General features: G+C 36.5%; 1 protein-coding gene across 2 annotated transcripts in view; it reads left to right on the forward strand.

The window, feature by feature from the left end:
• The window catches only part of Akt3 (AKT serine/threonine kinase 3), a 284,685-nt gene that overhangs the window by 151,265 nt on the left and 112,851 nt on the right, over positions 1-20,569 (forward strand). For both annotated transcript variants that reach the window (XM_004626833.2, XM_023710180.1), the window contains exon 4: positions 12,473-12,584. In XM_004626833.2, the coding sequence (XP_004626890.1) occupies positions 12,473-12,584 (112 nt within the window). The remainder of the gene's footprint in view (positions 1-12,472; positions 12,585-20,569) is intronic.

The raw sequence follows: 20,569 nt of genomic DNA on the forward strand, positions 1-20,569 counted from the left end.
AGATATACTTGATTATGAATAGTTTTGAAAGTTAGGTTAAGGAGTTTGAACTCTCTTGCAGAAAGTAGAATATTTTCTGAGGACAAGAATGATATGTGGAAAAAGAATTTGAGTAAGCTGGCTGGTAGTATGTAGGACAACTTGGGGAGGCAGAAGGCTGGAGAAGGAAGACCATCTGGGAGGCCATTTCAGCGATCCAGATTTTGGTTGTAAGTTCCCGGCTTGGGTGTCAGCAGTGAAAAGAAGGGATGGTTGCAAGAGACGTAACAGAAGAACTGTTGCTGGCTGGCCATGCGGATTGGAAGAGAGGATGAGCCAGACAAGACTGAGCAAGTATTTTTTGGGTGATTAGGGAAATGATATAGAAATAGAATGACTAGGAAACCTATAGTAGCAGAGTGATTTTCAGCTTGGATGAGTCACACACGCGCACACGTGTGCACACTAGATCTATTAGGATTAAGGCAGTAGGGTAGCAGGGCCCATAGAGAGGGACTGCAGTTTTGCCACATGGGAGTGAATCTTCACTGAAAGGGCTGGGACTGGAGGAGCCCGTTTGAGCACCATCAGACATCAGGTGGTAAGGGACTGGAATATGCAGGGTGGCTTCTTACATCAAAGCCAGCGTCCTTACCAACTTCTCCTTCTCCCTCAATCACAGTTTATCTCAGTTCATTGAAAATGAAGTTTTTGTTAATGTTCCTGTTTTTGTAAGAATCTTTTTGGTTTATGTCTTACAATTAGCAACTACTTTGAAGATAACAGTACAAAATGTAATAGCTGCTGTTATTTTCTTATATTTGGTTATTAAAATGTTTTATTTTCTAATAAAATAAAAACTTTAATTGTGTCATTAGGAAGTATCATTATATTATTAGACATATCAGTCAGTGATAGAGTGCTTGCCTAGCATGTGCAAGGTCTCGGTACAGTCTCCAGCACCACATGAACAAAAAAAGTTACACCTTCTGCCTTCATTCACAGTTTTAGAAATAGCCTGTATTTCATGTTTCCTCACTGAGGGTCTTTGTCATCTCATTTCCTGCCCTTTCCTTACTTTACTCTTGTATCTTGGTCTGCTGGTTGTTAAAACATGTTAAACATGAAGTCCTCCAACTGCAAGTCACTACTGTTACTGTTTTCTTCATCACTGTTCCTCCACGGCTCTGCTTGGCCTTATTTTCATGAAAAGACACCTTTTCTCTTTGTTCTTTATAGAATAAGATCACCTCTATCTCAGGCTTAATTTGTTTCTCTTCCTAGTTTTTCTTCAGAGTACAGTGCTTATAAGTACTTAATGTTACAAATTATTTCATTTGTTCATTGCTTGCTTACCCATCCCCTCAATAAAATGCAGTAGCTATAGAGTAAAGGAATTCTATTCACTTTTGTATGCCCAAGCAAGGCATGTGTAATAAATATTTGTTGAATTAATTTCTAAATTTACTAAAGAGAGAGTAACATTATTAAGGTCTGAGGTTGAGGGAGAGCTTTATTTGAAAGAAGAGGCATTAAGAAAGACTAATGAGCAACATAAGCATCTGCCTAGTGAGTGCAAGGCTGAGTTCAATCCCCATACAAAATAATAATAATAATAATGATGGTAATAATAATAAATGGTCAGATGTGACAGTAAAATCAGGAAAGTCAGTATCTCAGAAGCAAGGCACCCTGTGATGTGATTCAAGAGATAAGGAGCCCAGAGCATAAAATGTAAGAGAGGTGCAAATGAGAACGAGAAAATACCCATGAGAAAGAGAGTGGTGGGTGGAAACCACAGTTTCACTCGTTGGTTAAGGAATAGATAAATAAAGGCCACTCTTCGTGGTAGTGATTTTGAGTCTTTTGTTTATTGAAATGAGATCAGGGCTGCTAAGGAGAGAGGAAGCAGCACACAGAGCAGCACACAGAGCGTCTACCCCTGCGTCCAGATGTTTAATTAATTATTCATCTTACTCAGGTGTCCATTACATAAGGACATCTAGATGGCTATGGAAAGTTTTTTCTCGAATTCTGTTTCTATGAGGTGTTGTTTAATTTTTCTTCTATCTTTGTGTTTATTATAAAATGGAAGTTAGATCTAAAGAGTCCATTACATTCATATTCAGGATTTCTGCCAAGACTTTTTTTAGTGATTGTATGTATTTCATGTCAAGAGGTTCTCAAGACTATTTCTTTAGTGATTGTACGCATTTCATGTCTAGAGGTTCTTAATATTTGACCAACTGTTAGTGATGTTATTTTTCTTCACTGAAGTTAGGTGACAATAGCTTCATTCTTAATTATACAATTCAGTTTCACAATTGTGGTTGGCAGATAGGATGTGGATTGAGATGTTGATATTTTTTTCAGTTGTCCATTATTTAACCTAATGATTTTAGCATCCCTCGATTTTTTTACCCGAATCAGTTTTTTTTTAGGGTAAATTATTGTTTAGGTTTTAAATGAAAATAAATAGTTTATTTTTTGTTTCTTGAGAAAGGGTCTACCTGTGGAGCTCAGGCTAGCCTCAGCCTCTGTGCTGGGATTATAAGCATCTACCACCTCACCTAACTTTGTTTAGTTTTTTAAAACAATGTAATTTCAGTTACCCATGACACAGAATTGTCACAAAATTGAGCCAGTGCTAATCATTTCACTCACATTCACTTAAGATTGATTTTATTTTGGCATAGTACTAGGTAATCAAATAGTGTGAACCTTTCCCTCAAAGAATTTTCAATCTAAAATGTGTTCTTTTTTGGATTATCTTAAAATTTTGTCATTCCAGCTACATCAAGCTTCAGATATAAATTACTTTTTGTTAATTAAAATAAAAATACAACTCATTAATTTTTAGACTTCAATGTGTTTCCCACTAGTGTGTCATGTAATGGGATGATTAGATAGCATCCAGTTATATCTGAGTAGTTCATCTCTGTTTCATGCCTATTTATTGTAAATATTTAAGCAGCATGCATATCCAGGCATAGGAGTTCAGTGGAGTATTATGCCACCATTACATATGATGATGTAAATCTACATGAAATGCGTCCACAATATGTAACATTGTTAACTATGAACTCTTTTCCTCATTTCAAGAAAAACAATTTCAAAACAAAATAACAAGGTCCCAATGATTAATACATTGTACATTAATACATTAATACATTATCTTTAAATTAGTTACTCAGAGTACAAGATAGCAGAATTTAATTGTGGAAATAATATTAGCAGAAACCTTTCTCTTCAATGAACTAAGAGAAATTAAGTCTATCTTAACTATCATATATATATAATTTTTTTCCCTTTTTCTTCATTTTCCCATCCCAGTTTCTCATTTTTTTGGATGTTTCTTCCCATTTACAATATCTATTGTACACTTTGGATTTTTTTTACTCTTACAGCTTCTCACAGTGGGGAAACAATACAGTGTTACACTTGTGAATCTGGTTTATTTCACATGAGTGTGGTCGCAAGTTGCATCCATTTACCTATAAAAGTCTCAAGTTTATTCTTCTTTATGGTTGAGTAATACTCCATTGTGTAAAAAGATTATATCTTTTTTATCCATTCCTCAGTTCATGGTCATTTGGTTTGTTTCCAGCATGGGTGCAAACATATCACTGTGGTATGATGTTTTTAATTTTTTGGGGAAGACGCACAAAAGGGCAATAGCTGGGAGAAATGGGACCTCCAAACCTGGCCTTTGGAACAATCTACACACTGATTTCTACAGTGGTATACTAGTATACATTCCCTCCAACAGTACATCAGGGTTCCTTTTTCACCACAGCCCCTCCAACATTTGTTATGGTGAGGTGGAATCTCAGTGTGGTTTTAATGTGCACCTCTTGAGTGAACAATGAGGTTGAACATTTTTTCATATACTTCTTTGCTGTTTGTGTTTCATTTGAGAAGTATATATTCATCTCGGATGTCTATTTTTGGATTGGGTTCTTAAATTTGGAAAGTTGATTTTCTTTTCTTTTCTTTTTTTTTTTTTTTTTGAGTTCTTTATATGTTCTTGATAGTATTCTTTGTCTGAGGAATATCCAGCAAACATTTTTCCCACATTGTGAGTTGTCTCTTTGTTCTGTTTGTGGTTTCTCTTGCTGTGCAAAATCTTTTTAGTAAGATGAGATCCTAGTTGTTGATTCTTTGTGATAGTTCCTGTATGATCAGTGTTCTATTCATAGTCTTTGTCTACGTTAGTGTCTTCAGGAGTTTTGCCTATTCGACCTTCCAGCAAATGGAATGTTTTTAATATTTAAATCTTTGATCCATTTCAAATTTAGTTTAGTGTATGGTAAAAGATACGGGTTCAACTTTGAGCTTCAGCATGTGCAGAGACATTTTTCCAACCCCATTTGTAAAGAGGCCATCTTTCTTCCAGTGAATGTGTTTGTCACGTTTGCCAAAATAAGGTGACTGAGAATATCTGAATTGTTTCTGCATCTTCTAGTTCTGTTTATCCTTGGGTCTGTTTTTTTTTTTCCCCAGTACCACCCTGTTTTTCATCACAGTAGCTTAAAATAGTAAATTTTAAATCAGAAATTATAAGAATGTCATTTTTTAAAAAATAAAGCTATTTTTTTAAAAATTTATTTATTTGTGTGTGTGTGTGTGTGTGTGTGTGTGTGTGTCCAGCTCAGCCCACCAGGGGGCGGGCTGGCTGGCATGTGGTGCTGGGGGATTGAACCCTGGTCCCTGGGCTTCGCTAAGCTTGTTCTAAGTAGGTGGTTTAGACCCCTGAGCCATCTCACCAGCCCCAAGAATGTCATTTTTTAAAAATAAAATAGTGGAAAGGTGAAAGAATATGCATTAAAACATTACATGTGGGCCGGGAAGATGGCTCAGTGGAATAAGCGCTTCCCTGGCAAGCACAAGGGCCTGAGTTCAATCCCTGGTTCCACCCCCCCCAAAAAAAAAACAACCAAAAAACCCCCCCAAAAAACATTACCTGTGGTTATTCCTGGGGGAACCAACAGGGCTTTTGTTTTTGTTTGGGGGGTTGGGAGATTTTGTTTCTTGTGTTCTGTTCTCTTTCTTATTTTGTTGAGCTATTTTGTTGAGTATGGATGATTTGTAAATGAAATACGTTGAAAACAACTTGCCTACAAAACAAGGTGAGCATATTCACAAAACTGTGCACTTAAAATGGTTAAGGTTGTGAATTGTGTTACATACATTTTACCACTTTTTAAAAGGCTATAGCTACTGTATTACAAAAGGCAAAACAAAAATCCCGCCTGCCTACTTTTGTTTGTTAGCTGTATATTTCCTCAAATCTTCTGTTAGTAAATTCTTGTGTCCTTTTTGTTATCACGATGTTTTTAAAATTTCATGTGTACAGAGAGTATGCAGAGAACAATTATTCTAAGACTGTGAAGTACATTTATTTCATGAGAGGTAGGATTTGGTGGACAAACAACAGAAAAATGTTCATATAGAAAAATCCTGGCTCTGAAAATGTGCTTTTGCCAAATAATGATATCTGTGGTGATTATATTCACTTAAGTAAAGTATGGTAGTAGTTTATGTTAACATGTCATAATTTCAAATCTGGTTTAAACTCACTTATAGTATCCCATGTAAATAGCGATGTAGAAAGGTTTGTAATTAAAATGTCAGATTTTAGGGTATGGGTCTTAAATGAAATGCATCTTACTGAATGCAAATAATGTGAATAACTCAATCTTATATCCCTCATTTATTGAATTCCTTATGTTATGAAATAAAACATAAGAGTTAGTTTTCTCTGCTGTTTGCATATATGGAAAAAAGATATATTATCTCTCAGTTATAGGTTGATTCAGACAAAAATAACTAGAAATGTGGGGCTGGAATCATGCAAGTTGCAGGGATTTATGTAGTTACTTTGGTTTTTGTAGTAAAAGAACTCTGAGGGTTTGCTGCCTTTTCATCCTTGGCTGCCTGTTTTGCCTTCAACTAATTCTGAACAACCTCTTACTGCACTCCTACCTGCAGAAACAAGAAGTATAACAGATCAGAACCCTGCTAGGGGACAATCTGAGCCCATTGCATGCCTATACAGGGTCACTGCTAGGAGCAACATATGAGGGTTTTCACCATACTCATTGTTACTAGATGAAAATTATCCTGGATATCTTAGGGAAAAAAACCTCTCATCAATGGCAGAAGGGCTAATCTTGGAGAGTAGGGGGAGAGTTAGAAGAGGTACTGGATAGTCCCATTGCTTTCATAGATTATTACTGAATTTTAAAGGCAGTTTTCCTAGCACTATATTCTTTTCAGAAGAGCATATGATTTGGATTCAGAGAGCCTTGGGATAAATCCTAACAGTTACTCACAAACTATCTGTTTTGGTCCAGTTATGTAGCTTTTCTGGATCTTGTAAATTAACTCATTAACAAAATGGAGTAATTACATCTACCATTTTTGTCCGACTGGGAACTTGACAAAGTCCTTGTTATGGCTGGTATAGTATGGATGTGGTCATAGTTGGGGCTGATTGATTCATGGTACAGTGCTACAAAAGGTGCTGGGGTTAAGGATGGTGATTAATAAGTCATTCCACTGATTGCTTTGGTACCATCTTAATTCCACTAGTTTGGATACAATGTAGGCACAGAATGAGGCTTGTCTTGCCCCTTGCTTGCTTGCTTTGCTACTTTCTGCCCACTATGCACTACTTCTCCTCTGCAATTCCTGTCTGCCACGCCACCCTGCCTTGGAGCGAGCCAATTATGGACTGAAGCCTTTACAGACTGTGAGCCAAACAAACCTGTCATCCTTTAAACTTGTGTGTATTGGGTCTTTTGTCTCAGCAAGAAAAAAGTACCTAAGCTAGACTTGATTAGAACATTAGAGCATTAGTGAAATAATGATTTTGTAATTACATGTGTAGATTGATTAATAATAATGTTGGTGTATTCTGTGAGCTCGTAGTTTCTTCTTCATTTTTATGTGCCCAGAATCTTGCCCGGCTTTTGGCCTGTAGTTAGCATCTTGTATGTGTTGCTGTATGAATACTTAATAAATTTAGTCAAGATAGTTGATTTATATACATAAATCATTTGGTCATCATGTTCCTATTTCAGTAATTTTTCAATCATCTTATATAGAAACGCAAGTATTTTGTTCTTTAAGAAAGTTTGTTTTCAGTCGTCTTCTTAAGAATGGTATTTAGAAGGGCTGGCAAGATAGCTCAGTGCACTAAGCGCCTGCTTTGGCAAGCACAGGGTCTGGGGTTTGATCCCTGGTCCCACTTGCAATGCCGTCCCTGCCCCCTGGGTACGCTGAGGGAGGCTGAAAACTGGAAGATCACTATGAGTCTGAGCTGCGTAGTGGGGCCCTGTACAAATTACATAAATGGAAAAAAAGAATGGCAATTTAAGTAATAGTTTTTATTATCACTTTAGCAACCTTGAAAATTACAGTGATTGATAATGATTTGGCATCTGATAATGTAGTATTTTAAATAGCATTTCAAATTCTAGAATAAGTTCTTTAAGTTATAGCATTCGAAGTTCATTTATGTACGGTTCTGAAAATATATTTCTTTTGAAGTTTTTTATTTTCTGATACTGCTTACATTTATTTATTTATTTATTTATTTATTTGGTACAGAGTCTCACTAAGCAGCTTGGACTTGTAGTGGTCCTCCACCTCCCCAGTTGTGGGATTACAGGTGTGTGCCACTGTGCCCACTTTTGTGGCTGGCACTGCATGTCCAGGGTTCCAGGGCCTGCACGGCATGCGGTACTGGGGATCAAACCCAGGTTTTTAAACTTACCAGGCAGACACTTAGACTGCTGAGCTGTCTCCTTAGCCCTGGTAGTGCTTTTAAAGATAAATAACTTAAGGGTTTAGAGATGTCTAGTACTTTGACTAAGACATACTGCTGTCATGTATGATATACACTGTATTTGAGTCTGGCTTTCTAATTTCAAAATCTACTGTCTCTGCTATCTTAATCACCCCAGTATCACCACAGTGGGAACTTGAGTAAAACCAAACTAGGTGAGTACTAAGCCGAACGCCCTTTTTTGGCTTTTCTGCTCTTTCTTCCATCCTCTTCTTCATAGTTAGTGTCTTCTGGATTATATGTCAGGCTAGCTGCTCATGTGTCTGTCTCTCTTCTTTACATTAAAAGCCACTCAGTCACTAATTCATTTTTTATTTATTTTTGCTCTTGTGTTACTGCCTCAAGTGCTGTTGAATTGTGTACATAATTCTAAACTTTTAAGTTAAGTGGTTCATCTAGCTAGATCAAAATAACATTTATTAAACAGATACAGGACAGAGAAGTGAACTGCCTAGAATTTTAGTAGGAGTTTTATAAAGAGGAAAATCACAGAGACTAAAGTAAGACTGCTGGGCACAATAAAACAGGAAATTAGACCCTTTATTGGTGTAAATTGGTATAATGTCATTAGTATTTTAAAACTTTAATGTATCAAGTTAAGTTGGTATACTAAGCAGTTTTAATAGCCTAAAAGCTATGTTGTACAAAGTTTAGCTATGATATGATTTATCTTTATGATCTTTTCCTTTATCTTTTCCTTTGCACACTACCAGATTCTCTCTTCCCGCCAAACACATTTTTAAGATTATTTTTTATTAGTACATGTTTCTAGTACGTAACTGTTACAGTCCTCATGGGAGTCAGTATGTATATCCAAAACATCTTAGTTTTTTTCATTCACTTCACCTCCCCTTTCATCTCTTGGTTCCCTTTTCGTTTATAAAAGATCCTATTATCTGTCTTTTATCTTACTGCTTATTTACATTTTGGGTTTCTCATAAGAGAAACCAGGTCATAAACTTGTGTGTCTCATTTATTTCATTTAGCAACATGATCTCATGGCATACACATTTTCCTACAAATGACTCAAAATTCTTTATAGCAGAGTAGTACTTTATTATGTATAATGCTGCATTTTCTTTACTCATTCATGTGCTCCAAAAATATTTTAAATTTCTTAGTTGATTATTTGAATCACTGTCTTGCCTTGCGTCCTCTCCTCCTCGCCACCTTTTTCCTCTGACAAACCTAACTTGTGTAAAATATACCCTGGCTTAAACCCTGTTCCTCGTGTTCCTCAGCTGCACCCATACAACCAAGTATACCTGAGGAGAAATGCACAGCCATGCCCTTCAGTATTATTTTTAATTTTTGTCCATTAAATTCAAGTGGGCCTTCAGTCAGGATATGTTTACCTTACCTGTATGTTCTTTTATTTTATTAGAGCTATATTTGATATCTTCTGTCAAAAGTTCCAGTGCATCCCCCTTTCAACTGTATTTTAAACTGATGGCTTCAAATCCTGTTTTATTGGAGAAAATAATAGAAACAATGAAAAACAAATTTCTTTTTTTTTTTTTTTTTTTTAGATTAAAATAATGTATCTGAATCAAGAGGCAACTTGGGGCTGGGGAGATAGCTCAGTAGAATAAGCATTTTCCTGGCAAGCGCAAGGGCCTGAGTTCAATCCCCAGTTTCGCAAAAACAAACAAACAAAAACGGAGAGGCAACTAGCGACCTATCACGTCTGGGGGTAATGAAGGAGAAAGCGTACGGGTACCAAGATAACGCTCTTGTAGGCATTCTTTGGCACACCCTCTGGTACCTACCTAAGACAGAAAGGTGACAGCAAGATTTTGGAATGGCTGGTGCAGGTAACAAGGGTCGTGCTGCCTGAGGTGGAGGTTAAAGCAGACAGCAGTACACTTCAGTTGGTAGTTAAGCGGCAAAGGAAATGATACTCTTGGAGATTGGGAGTTTCAATTTAAGCGTGCAAGAAGAGAGCTTGGAATCATTCCTCGGGAAACAACAAAGAGAGGAAAGCAGTAAGCAAAGAAAGTTACTTAACACAACGTTCGGCAGTGATGCTACGGAATGCGAAGTGGCCGCTGTGCAAAAGCTGGAGCTTTGTTTTCTTGGCGCACCGAGGGCCAGTTGGCTGCGCCCTCGCAGGGAGGACCTCAAGAGCAGCTGCACCTCCAGTCCCGAGGCGTGCACAAAGGTGTACCACCTAGCCCTGAAAAACAAATTTCTACGGTTTCCACTTGCATTGATAGCTGTAATTGTATCTGTGCCTAATTTTATCCTGTGTTCCCTGCTGCTCAGTCACTAAACTGTATAGCCTAGAGCCCTCATTTACCCAATAAACCTTGTCCCTTCTTGCTAAGCAAGGTATTTTCTCCTTTACTGTGTCCTCAGAATTACTTTGGATTTTTATTATCAGGATTCATCAGCTGAAAAATTGTGTGTCAGACACTAAGGATAGGCCAGTTGAGCTTACATTCTAGTTGAGGAAACAGATAATTTACAGAAACATTAAGATGTCTCGGGTGATAAGGTGCTATGGGAAATCAAAAGTAGAACCTGTGAGAGAAGTATAATCCGAAGAAATGGGAACTGCAGCATTAAAAAGGATGGCCAATGCCGGTTTCACTGTGAAGATTAGTTTTGGTCTAACATTTGAGGAAAGGAGGAAGTTATCTGTGTGATAAGTGAGGGGCAGAAAAGAAATGCCAGGCAGAGGACAAACTTCATAAAGGGCCCTAAGATGAAGAGGTGAAGTGCACTGTGGAAGAATGTAGAGAAGATAGAGTGGCTGGGAAGAGTGCTAGGACGGGACGCCGGACACTCTGGGCTCGGGTGATGCCTGTTTCAAGCCTTTGCTACCTATTTCCAGTGAGTTGAAGCACAACTGAAGATTTTTGAAAATGTTTATTTTAAGAGGATTTCTGGTGATTGTGTTGCAGTAGGGGTGTGAAAGCTCTTCTGAGATTTTGGGAGATAATGATTTATTCTGAGGTTGTGGTAGTGTGAGAAGTGATCAGAAATTGGAAGTGTTTTGAAAGTAGATCCAACAGGATATCTAGAAGGAATATCAAGTGTAAGTGAAGGCTCCAAAGTAATTCCCAGGTCTTTAGCTTGAGCAGTTGAAAAGATGAAGGTGTCGTCATATGAAATAGAGAAAGCTGTGGCAGTGCTTGGCAGAGCGAGCATGGGGGAGAAAGACTGGGAGCTCATTGTGGGGCTTCTCCAGATGTCACTCAGAATGCAATCCCTATCTTTAAGTAACTTAGGCAGCCTGTCAACATCTCTGGGTAGGAAAATTCTGCTGTGACAGCTGGGGGAACATAAGCATTGAGTGCTGAAAATTTGAAGTAGAATTACCTCACTGGGGAAACTAAACAAAGAGAGGTCTTACTATGGTGAAAAAGGAGGATCACTCTATGTTCTAGTCTCAGGGATTGAAAAATTAGAAAAGCCAGGAGGAGAAATGGATTTAAGGGGAAAGATTCTGAATTTGGTTTAAGGTATGGTTCTAGTAATTCAACAAAGTAGAAATAGCCACTGTATATTTAGACAAGTATCTTGTTATTTTCTTAAATGCTGGATGTGGTACCCAGGCCCTTTGTATATCTTAAGTATGCGTTCTGTCACTAAACTATCTCCTTAACCCCTGGCATATATGTCTGAAATTGAAACTCAAGATGGAAAGAAGCTTGCATTTTTATATGGATTAACTGAAAGGTGATAGTTAAAATCATCAATGAGAAATTGTCATAAAAAAGAAAGCTAAGCAGAGAACCTCAGGTAAATGATCTCGTTCAATAAGGAGTCCAATAAAAATGAATCCGATGTGAGTAAGGACTTGGACCTTAATGACATAGTAAAGGAAGGTTGATAGTTGTTAATACTGGAAAATGGACAAAGCCAGTAAGTGCTGATTAATTTGCTATCTAGGAGTAAATTAGATTATTTCCAAAGCACAATGTCGGTAGGCAGCCCAATTTTCTCTTGGTGTCTACCGCTACTTCTCTTTTAAAGTCTGATTCAGCTGTGCATCCAATGGTAATATTGATGTTTATGGAATGTTTATCACATGTCATCTATTTTGCTAAGTATTTCTGAGTTCATTATTAATTGTTATCCAATTCTGGTATGGAAACTGTTAGTTTCTCCTTGAACTGCTGAAGATCAGAGAGATTAATTTTGTCAGATTGTATAATTATTGGTAGGACCCCCCCCCACCAAAATCCAGGCACTCTGATATCAGAATCCATACTTTAAGTAATGAAAAATGAGGGAGGAAGTGGTCAATCTAGAACCAGGTATTATAAAAAGCTTCATACAAAGAGTAAGATTTAGTATGAACCTTAAAGGATGGGTCTTACTTTTATCGTTTTAAGATTGCATATGGGTAAGCTGAAATGAATACAAGATGTTAAAGGGAGTAAGAACAACTGTAACTAAGGTGTACATAGAAGACAAGGGGGAATAAATTACGCAGTTTACTTGGTTGAACAGAACAGAATGACTGAATTGGAAAAGAATATTAAGATCAGATTGTATATGACCTTGAGTGGAGAGCCATAGAAAACCGTGAGGTAGTTGCTGTGTTTTGTTTACAATAGAATTCTGTAGTTCTCAACTATTTACTTTATGATTTAAAAATATATATATTTAAAGAGATAATTTTATTTCTAGAATGCCAGTTAATGAAAACAGAACGACCAAAGCCAAACACATTTATTATCAGATGCCTCCAGTGGACCACTGTTATAGAAAGAACATTTCATGTAGATACTCCAGAGGAAAGGTAAGAGACATTTTTTTTTCCATCCAGTAAAAAAGCAACAATCAATCTAAAGATATATTTGTAACTGACGTCACTTTTAGTACATAGAAAGAAATGTATTTGCAGAATGCTGTATTTCTTAATAGTTCTGTTTCTAGTGAGCAAACAAAACATTTAAAGTTTTAAATACAAATTTTAAGAGACAATTTTATAAAAACTTTAAAAATTATAGAATTATTTGTATTTTTAATTCTGAGGCAAAAGTGATAGTGAAGGTTTCAAGTAGTGAATCCTTACAATTGTGTGTGGTTGCTTGAAATATTATGTTGAGAAGGATTCTGCAATTGGGAGTAAGCTCCTTGGGGAAAAGCATTAGAGTTGATTTGCATTGACTGTTGTCATTGCCAACAAGAGCAGCAGCAACACAGCGGCTAGTGAACAGCTTACCCGCCTTGTGTGGGCTTTGTTTCCATCCTCCTGGTGGCAGTCGGTTTTTGCAACCATTGCTCTGTCGCCCAGTTCAGTCTTAGCATTCTTGCATCTGGTGGCCTGACAGTGAGCTACAGCTGACAAGTACAATCACAAACCTTCCTGTTCATATGTTAGCATAGTTGTCCTGTATTATCAACCTTTTCCAAAATGATTAATTTTTTTTGTTATAATAGACCTTTCTAGGATTTTAATAAAGACCAAAGAATTTAAAATAATCCTAATAAATGGTAGTGCTTCTTTGTTTGGTTTTTGTTTTGCTTTGCAGTGCGAGTTAATCCTAACTTAAAATCCAGCCCTAAAATCTTAGTTCAGTTATTCTTCATCATCAGTGAACTGTTATATAGTTACTATAATCAGCATGTGGCAGTACTATTTTCTTCTCTGTACCTCCAGCCTTATCCTTGTTGATGCATATGTCTTTAGTACACAGCAGTTTTGTGTATCTTCCTTCACACTTCACCTGACTCTCTGTCCTCTCCAGTATTATCTCTCACAGGGCTTTTCATAGACTGTTTTCAGTCTGCTTATATCTTCACGCGGAACTGTAGCTATGTTAATTTTGATATATCTTTCACATATGAGGTTAAATAGCACTTTTTCTACAAAACCTGCTCTAAGGTAGAGTGGATAGATCCCCTAGCTGTATACTTACATATGTCCTTATGCTTTTTGTACCAAGTATGTCATGACTATTAAACTTTCTCACTTGACTGTAAACTTGGTAGCAAGGATCTTATCTTCCTTGCTATGTGTTCGTTTGTTTATTGTCTTCATTATGTAGTCTGTGACCCAATACCATATTTGTTGAGTGACTGAATGAATGGATCTACTTCAAGTTAATATATGTTCTTTGAAAATACCATTCTTGTAGCAGAGTTATAGCATGTCACTGAAGCATGACTCATTTTGCCATTTGTGTTTACAAAACTCGATTTCTGCCAACTCTTGAGATGCTAAAATCTTTTGCTGTTTCTATAATAATATCATGCTACTACTTTTCTGATCAGTTTTCATTTGTATTTATGACTAGAAGAAAATACAAGAAGGTAGAGCTTTAGTAGAAATGTAAGACAGCATATTTTATTTTTTGCCATTGGAGTATGTTCTTCTATATTCATCTAGAAACTTGTGTTTGGAGGCTTCATGTAACTTGAATGTCAGTGAAGACAGAACAAAGTCTAGTGAAAGTTAAAAAAACTGTTCATTTTTTTCTCCCAATCTAAAATCCTTACATGTTCTTAATTCAGTGTATAGCTTTATCTTGCGTTCATTTCAGTGCATAAGACTGCATATTGTTTTCTAGCTAGTAAGCCTGTTGTCTCAGCTCTTCCTCAGCAGTCCATTCATTTCTCACAAATGACAGTTAAGCTGAGTATGTAAATACTTGGGCTTTTAGATTTTAATTTTTTTCCTCTGTTGTCATTCTACCACTAATACCATATGGCTTTAATTAGAGAAATGTTATAAAACTTTTAACTCTTAGTAGAGCACCACTTCCTCTATTATTTTATATCAAAATGTTAGCTATTTTATTACATTTTCTTATTCATTTAATTTTAACTGATAAGATGGAAATATACATATAGTAGTGGGCGATGCATATCATATTTTCTTTTTAAAATTTTAAATTAATTTTATTGAGAAAAAATAGCAATGAGACAGTTTCAAAACCGATTAGTAGGACAGTTAACAATAATTAATACATTGTATATTGTTGTTTTGGTAGTAGTTATTCATAGTACAAGATGCAGACATGATACCCTGTCCAAACACTATTAGTACAGATTTTTCTTCTCATTGAATTCAGAGAAAGTAGCTGTATATCTATCCTATGTTGTATATACGGATACAAAATGGTCGGTCCTTCATTTGTATCCCCTTTAGTTTTGTCAGAGATGGGTATTCCATTGCCATTTAAATATTGTAGGTATATGAATTCGCCAAATAATCCAATATAATCCAGTAGTCCATAATAGTAGTGGATTAAATTTAGGTGTGGCAATGTCAGAAGTTGTTGACTTGAGCCTTTTACAGCTCAGCATGTTAATATGACTTTACTTTTTATACCTTGTTTTTATACTTTTCTGCTGGATGGTTAAGACCAAGATAAAGCAAGACTAGTATAACAAGAAATGTAACTTCTATATCTGACAAGGTCAGCCAGATCCCCTCAGGATTTACCCTGAAATCCTGTACTGCAATTGGTAGATCCTTTGTTAGTGTCATCCATGTGGATGAGTCATGGCCATTGCTTGACCCATTTGCTCTCTGTGAAAGCCTGAGAGAATGTTTCTCTCCATGTGACTCTCTTTGGACACACTGTACATCGTGGATCACTTTCCTCTGTGGCCCCATAATCTCCTTGATCAGAGAATTTGGGACACCACTGAGTGACAGGATGTTACAGTACAGGTTCTGTTATGTCCTAAGTACTCACTGACCTTGGATGGCTATGGCCAAATTGTTGGCTGTCCTTGCAGCCCTGCTTTTCACTAATTTTTAGTATGCAAACTTAAGTTGTTAACCCTCCAGAAGAGAAGCTTAATGATATTGTTGCCCTATAACATAGGCAGTTGACCTTAACCTCACTATCTGTCTGAATATCAAACGTCTCAGACATAACATGAAACAGGTATTTTCCATCAAATATTGATATGTTAAACTTTAAATCCCTACAGAATATGAAGAAAAAAATTAAAAATACGAATTAACAATTACATATTTTTACACAGAAATTTAGAAATCTAACCATATAAAGCATTGTAGCAGGATAGTACTATAGTTTTTTTCCTTGTCTCTTGTTTTCATTTATTACCCTTTTTTTAAAAACAAACATTTACTTGACAATATAGCTGTAATTGATATGAGATTAGAAGCAGTATGTATTTAGAAGACCAGAATGGCAGGTATTCCAAGCATGACCTTAGTATTACACATTGCTATCTTCAGTGCAGTTGCTTAGTTCACAGGTATCAGCATGTATAGTTAGGGTGAGAATCCTACCAATTAACTGCTAGTTTCAAAAATCTGCTGAAGATTCTCAGGATCATTGCCTTACCCATTTGTGCATATAAGTGTATAGTTTTGCCCCTGTCATTTTTCCTAGCTTTTCTCCTGTTCTTTCTTCGTTGTCTAATCAAGTTCTTGCTTTCCTTTTAATTGTGTTATACCTTTCTATTTTTGTTTCTTCTTTTTAGTTCTTCCACTAGGAAGACTATATGATATTTACACATGTGGGTCTGGTTTATTTCACTTACGAGTATATCTTCAAGTGGCATCCACTTCAATATAAAGGCTTTGAGTTTATCATTCTTTATAGCTGAGTAATACTCCATTGTAGAAAAATACCACATCTTTTTCATCCATTCCTCAGGTGATGGGCATTTTGGTTGTTTCCAAGATTTTGCTATCACAAATTGTGCAGCTGTGTTTATAGATACGCATATATCACTATGATATGATGTTTTCAGTTCCTCCGGGAAAATTCCCAGTAGGGGGATAGCTGATTTGAATGGGATTTCCAGTTCTAGATTTTTAAGGAGTCTCCACACAGATTTCCATAACAGTTGTACCAGTCTGCATTCCCACCAGCAGTGGAGAAGGGTTCCTTTTTCCCCACAGCCCCTCCAACATTTGTTTTTGGTTGGTTTCTTTATGATAGCCATTCTTTGTGGGGTGAGATGGTATCTCAGTGTTGTTTTAATTTGCATTTCACGGATGGTAGAAATGTGGAGCATTTTTTATATATTTATTTGCTTCTTTCATTTCATCCTCTGAGAAGTGTGTGTTTGTCTCTGATACCCATTTCTGGAATAGGTCTTTAAATTGTGGGGCCCTAATGTTTTTTAGTTCTTTATAAATTCTAGAGAGTAGACCTTTGTCTGAGTGCTTATTAGTCAAGGTTTTTTCCAAATTTGTGGGTTGTCTTTTCACTTTGTTGGTAATTTCTTTTGATGTGCAAAAATTTCTCAGTAAGAGTTGGTCCCAGTTGTTAATTCTTTCAAGTGTTACACATGTGATTTGATTTTTTGTTCATGAACTCTTTGCCTACCCCTATATCTTCAAGAGTTCCTCCTACTTTCTCTTCCAGGAGATTTAGTGTTTCTGTTTTAATGTTTAGATCTTTAATCCACTTTGACTTTAGCTTAGTGCATGGTGATAGACCTGGGTCAAGTTTGAGTTTTCGGCATGTAGCGAGCCAGTTTTTCCAGCACCATTTGTTAAAGAGGGTATCTTTCTTCCAGTAAGCGTGTTTGGCACCTTTGTTGAAGCTCAGGTGACTGAGTGTGTTCGTAGAGGCCTCTGCATCTTCTAATCTATTCCATTGATCCTCAGGTCTATTTTCTTTCCAGTACCATGCTGATTTTATCACAGTAGCTTTGTAGTATAATTTCAAGTCAGGAATTTAATGTCTCCTGCTTTGTCTTTGTTTCCCAAAATTGTGTTTGCTATGCTAGGTCTTTTCTGGTTCCAAATAAATTTTAGAAATGATTTCTCTATGTCTGTGAGGTATGTTGGTGGTAGTTTGATAGGGATTGCATTAAATCTGTATAGCTAAATCTTTTTATTTGTGATGTAAAATAAGGCTCACAGTTCACTTTTGGTGTGTCGATACCAAGTTTTTCCTGCACTATTTGTTGAAGAGACTATCTTTTTTGCATTACACAGTTGTGACATTCTTGTGGAAGATCATTTGACTGCATTTGCATAATTTTATTTCTCAGCTCCATATTCTGATCCATTGATCTTTATCATTGAACCAGGAGCATATCGTTTAAATTATTGTTGCTTTAGAATGTACTGTTAAGTTACGAAGTATGACTTTAACTTTGCTCTTCTCAAGATTGTTTTGGCAATTGAGAGACCTTTATGGTTCTGTATGAATTTTAGAATTGTTTCTTACTGTTTATGCAAAAATAGCATTTGGATTTTGATAGTAATCATATTGATTCTGTTGATCATATTAGGTAGCATTGATACCTTAATATTAAATCTTTCAGTCCATGAACATGGAATGTCTCTTTATGTTGCCTTTTATTCTTTAGTTTTTATTGTTCAGGTATTTTATATTTTTTGATAAGCTTATATCTAAGCTTTATTTTTCAGCTCATAAGTAAGATTTGTCTTAGTTCCTTGAAGCTGCTATAATAAAATATCATGAGCTAGGTAGCTTTCAAACAATTGAAATTTACTTTTGACAGTTCCAAGGTGCTGGTAAATTAGGTATGATGAGGGTCTTCTTTCTAGTTTTCAGAGGATGCCTTGTCTGTACATTTTCACATGGTGGAAAGTGGGAAGTACTCTAGGTTCCCTTTCCTAGGAACGCTAATTCCTTTCATTAGGACTCTACCATCCTGGCCCAAGACCCCACCTCCTAGTACCATCAACTTTGGGGTAATGTGCCCTCAAATATTCTTCTGCAGACCTGGCCTCTATAAATACTAACAGTTTTGTCTCTTCTTTGTTAATAGTTTTATCTGTGAATTCTGTCTTGATGCAGGGTTTAAAATTTTTCAGATTGACAAATACAGTTGCTTTTTCTCTGATTTTAGTTAATATACTTCAGATCATTCACTGTTAAGTAGTTTTTAATGTGTACTTTATTATGTTGTACGTGGCCACCCATACAGTACTGGCTTAGGCTGGTTTTCTTTCTTATGGCTAAACTCTGGTCACAGCCATTCATTCCACTACAGTAACAACTATATGCAGGGACACATCTGTGTGCACACAGATATCCCCTTTTCCTTCCTGTTCTGTGTATAGTGAATTACTTCTAGTCCCCAATACTGATTTTATACCATGCTGCCGCATCACCTGTAGTTTTTTTTTTCCTTTTCTCCCTACTGCCCAAAATAGCCTGTCTTCCTTGCCTGTCTTTTCTTCATGTTGATAATCACTAATTTGTCATGTGCATCTTCTTCAAGCAGTCATTTTGCTGTTACCACAAACGTGCTATTGTTTTTCTTAGAGGACTATTGTCCTCAGTGGAGGCTTGTCTAATTTTATGTTTAACGCTTTCTCATACTGATTTTGCAATAACAGGGCTTCCCCTACTAGACTGCAAATCCTTCCTATCTATTGCATATTTGAATTTTAGTAGCATGCCTGTTTAATTAAATATTCACTAGAAAGTTTGTTAAAATTGTTTTCATAAGCAGTATATAAAGAATAATTGGTTTCATAAAAGTCCCATTCTATGTCACAAATTGATTGCACTTCATTATTAGGAATTTGCAGATTTGTTGCTTTCTGGCCCAGTAAGCTTTTGTAGGTGTTTCTCACTACCTTAAAATGGTAAAAGTTAGTTTAATTATGGTGAATTGGCAATTTGTGTCATTAGTTCAAATAACTACTAGTAAGGACATCAAAATACTACATCCCCCCCCCAAAAAAAAAAAAAAAAAAGACATCAGACAGACAATAAAACTGAAGTTTCAGGGAACTAAAACTTCATAGTTCCAGTGTTCTTTTCCCCTGTTGTGCCAGGTGCTTCCGGACGAGAATCTAAGATTTGAGGTTTTGATTAGCTCCCAGAGACATGAACCATACTGCCAAAGAAAAGGCATGGTAAACCACTACATTTAGGGGTTTATAGTTTAAAGGATCTTTTTCTTATGCCATATAAGAAAAGATAAGATAGAAATAGTTGTATTTTAGGAGAATAAAAGTTCAGCCTTAAATTATTTCAATTCTGAAATTGGATTAGATTGATCTGGTTTTACTGGTCTCTTAGGAACCTTCTAAAAGCAACTGTAGGTATTCTCTAAGAAAAGATTAAACCTAAATAGGCCTCAGATTATCTGATTTTGTTTATTTTATTTTTTTATGAACAGTTTCTAAGGCTCATCTAAAATTTCATGCACAGATTTATGACAGTGTGACCAAAATCACAGAGGAGAGACTGGGCATGGTGGCACACGCCTGTAATCCCAACTCTTGGGAGGCTGTAAATAGGCAGATCACTATGAGTCCAATCTAGTAACGACACTCTGAACACCCTGTAGACCCTTCCCTAAAATATAAAACACAAAACACAAAACAAAACAAAACCACAGAGGAAAAAAAATGCAGTAGAATCAGATTCATGGGGCTTCACCAATAGTTATCCAGCAATGATTAAAAGAACTGTAGATTAGTATGTTTGAATATATTGGGGCCAGGAAATTCAGCAGGCAGATGGAAAACATGAGAAAAGAAATGTTAGGGAAGAGGAGATAGCTTCGGCAGTCTAAGCACCTGCTTGGCAAGCACTAGGTCCTGGGTTCGATCCCTGGCACTGCATGCCATGCTGGCCCAGTACCAGATCAGCCACCAAAACTAAGTGTGGTGGCACACACCTGTAATCCTAAGTGCTGGGGAGGCTGCGTCTCATTTGGGGAAATTAGTGAATTGAAAGACAGATCAGAGCAGAATATCCCAAATGAAACATGCATAGATAAAGGATAGAAAATAAAAATTAAGAGATAAGACAAAGATAACATAGTAAGGCACCATCCAGATACATAATTGGA

This window comes from Octodon degus, unplaced genomic scaffold (assembly GCF_000260255.1).
Source record: "Octodon degus isolate 3935 unplaced genomic scaffold, OctDeg1.0 scaffold00017, whole genome shotgun sequence".
Classification (NCBI taxonomy): Eukaryota; Metazoa; Chordata; class Mammalia; order Rodentia; family Octodontidae; genus Octodon; species Octodon degus.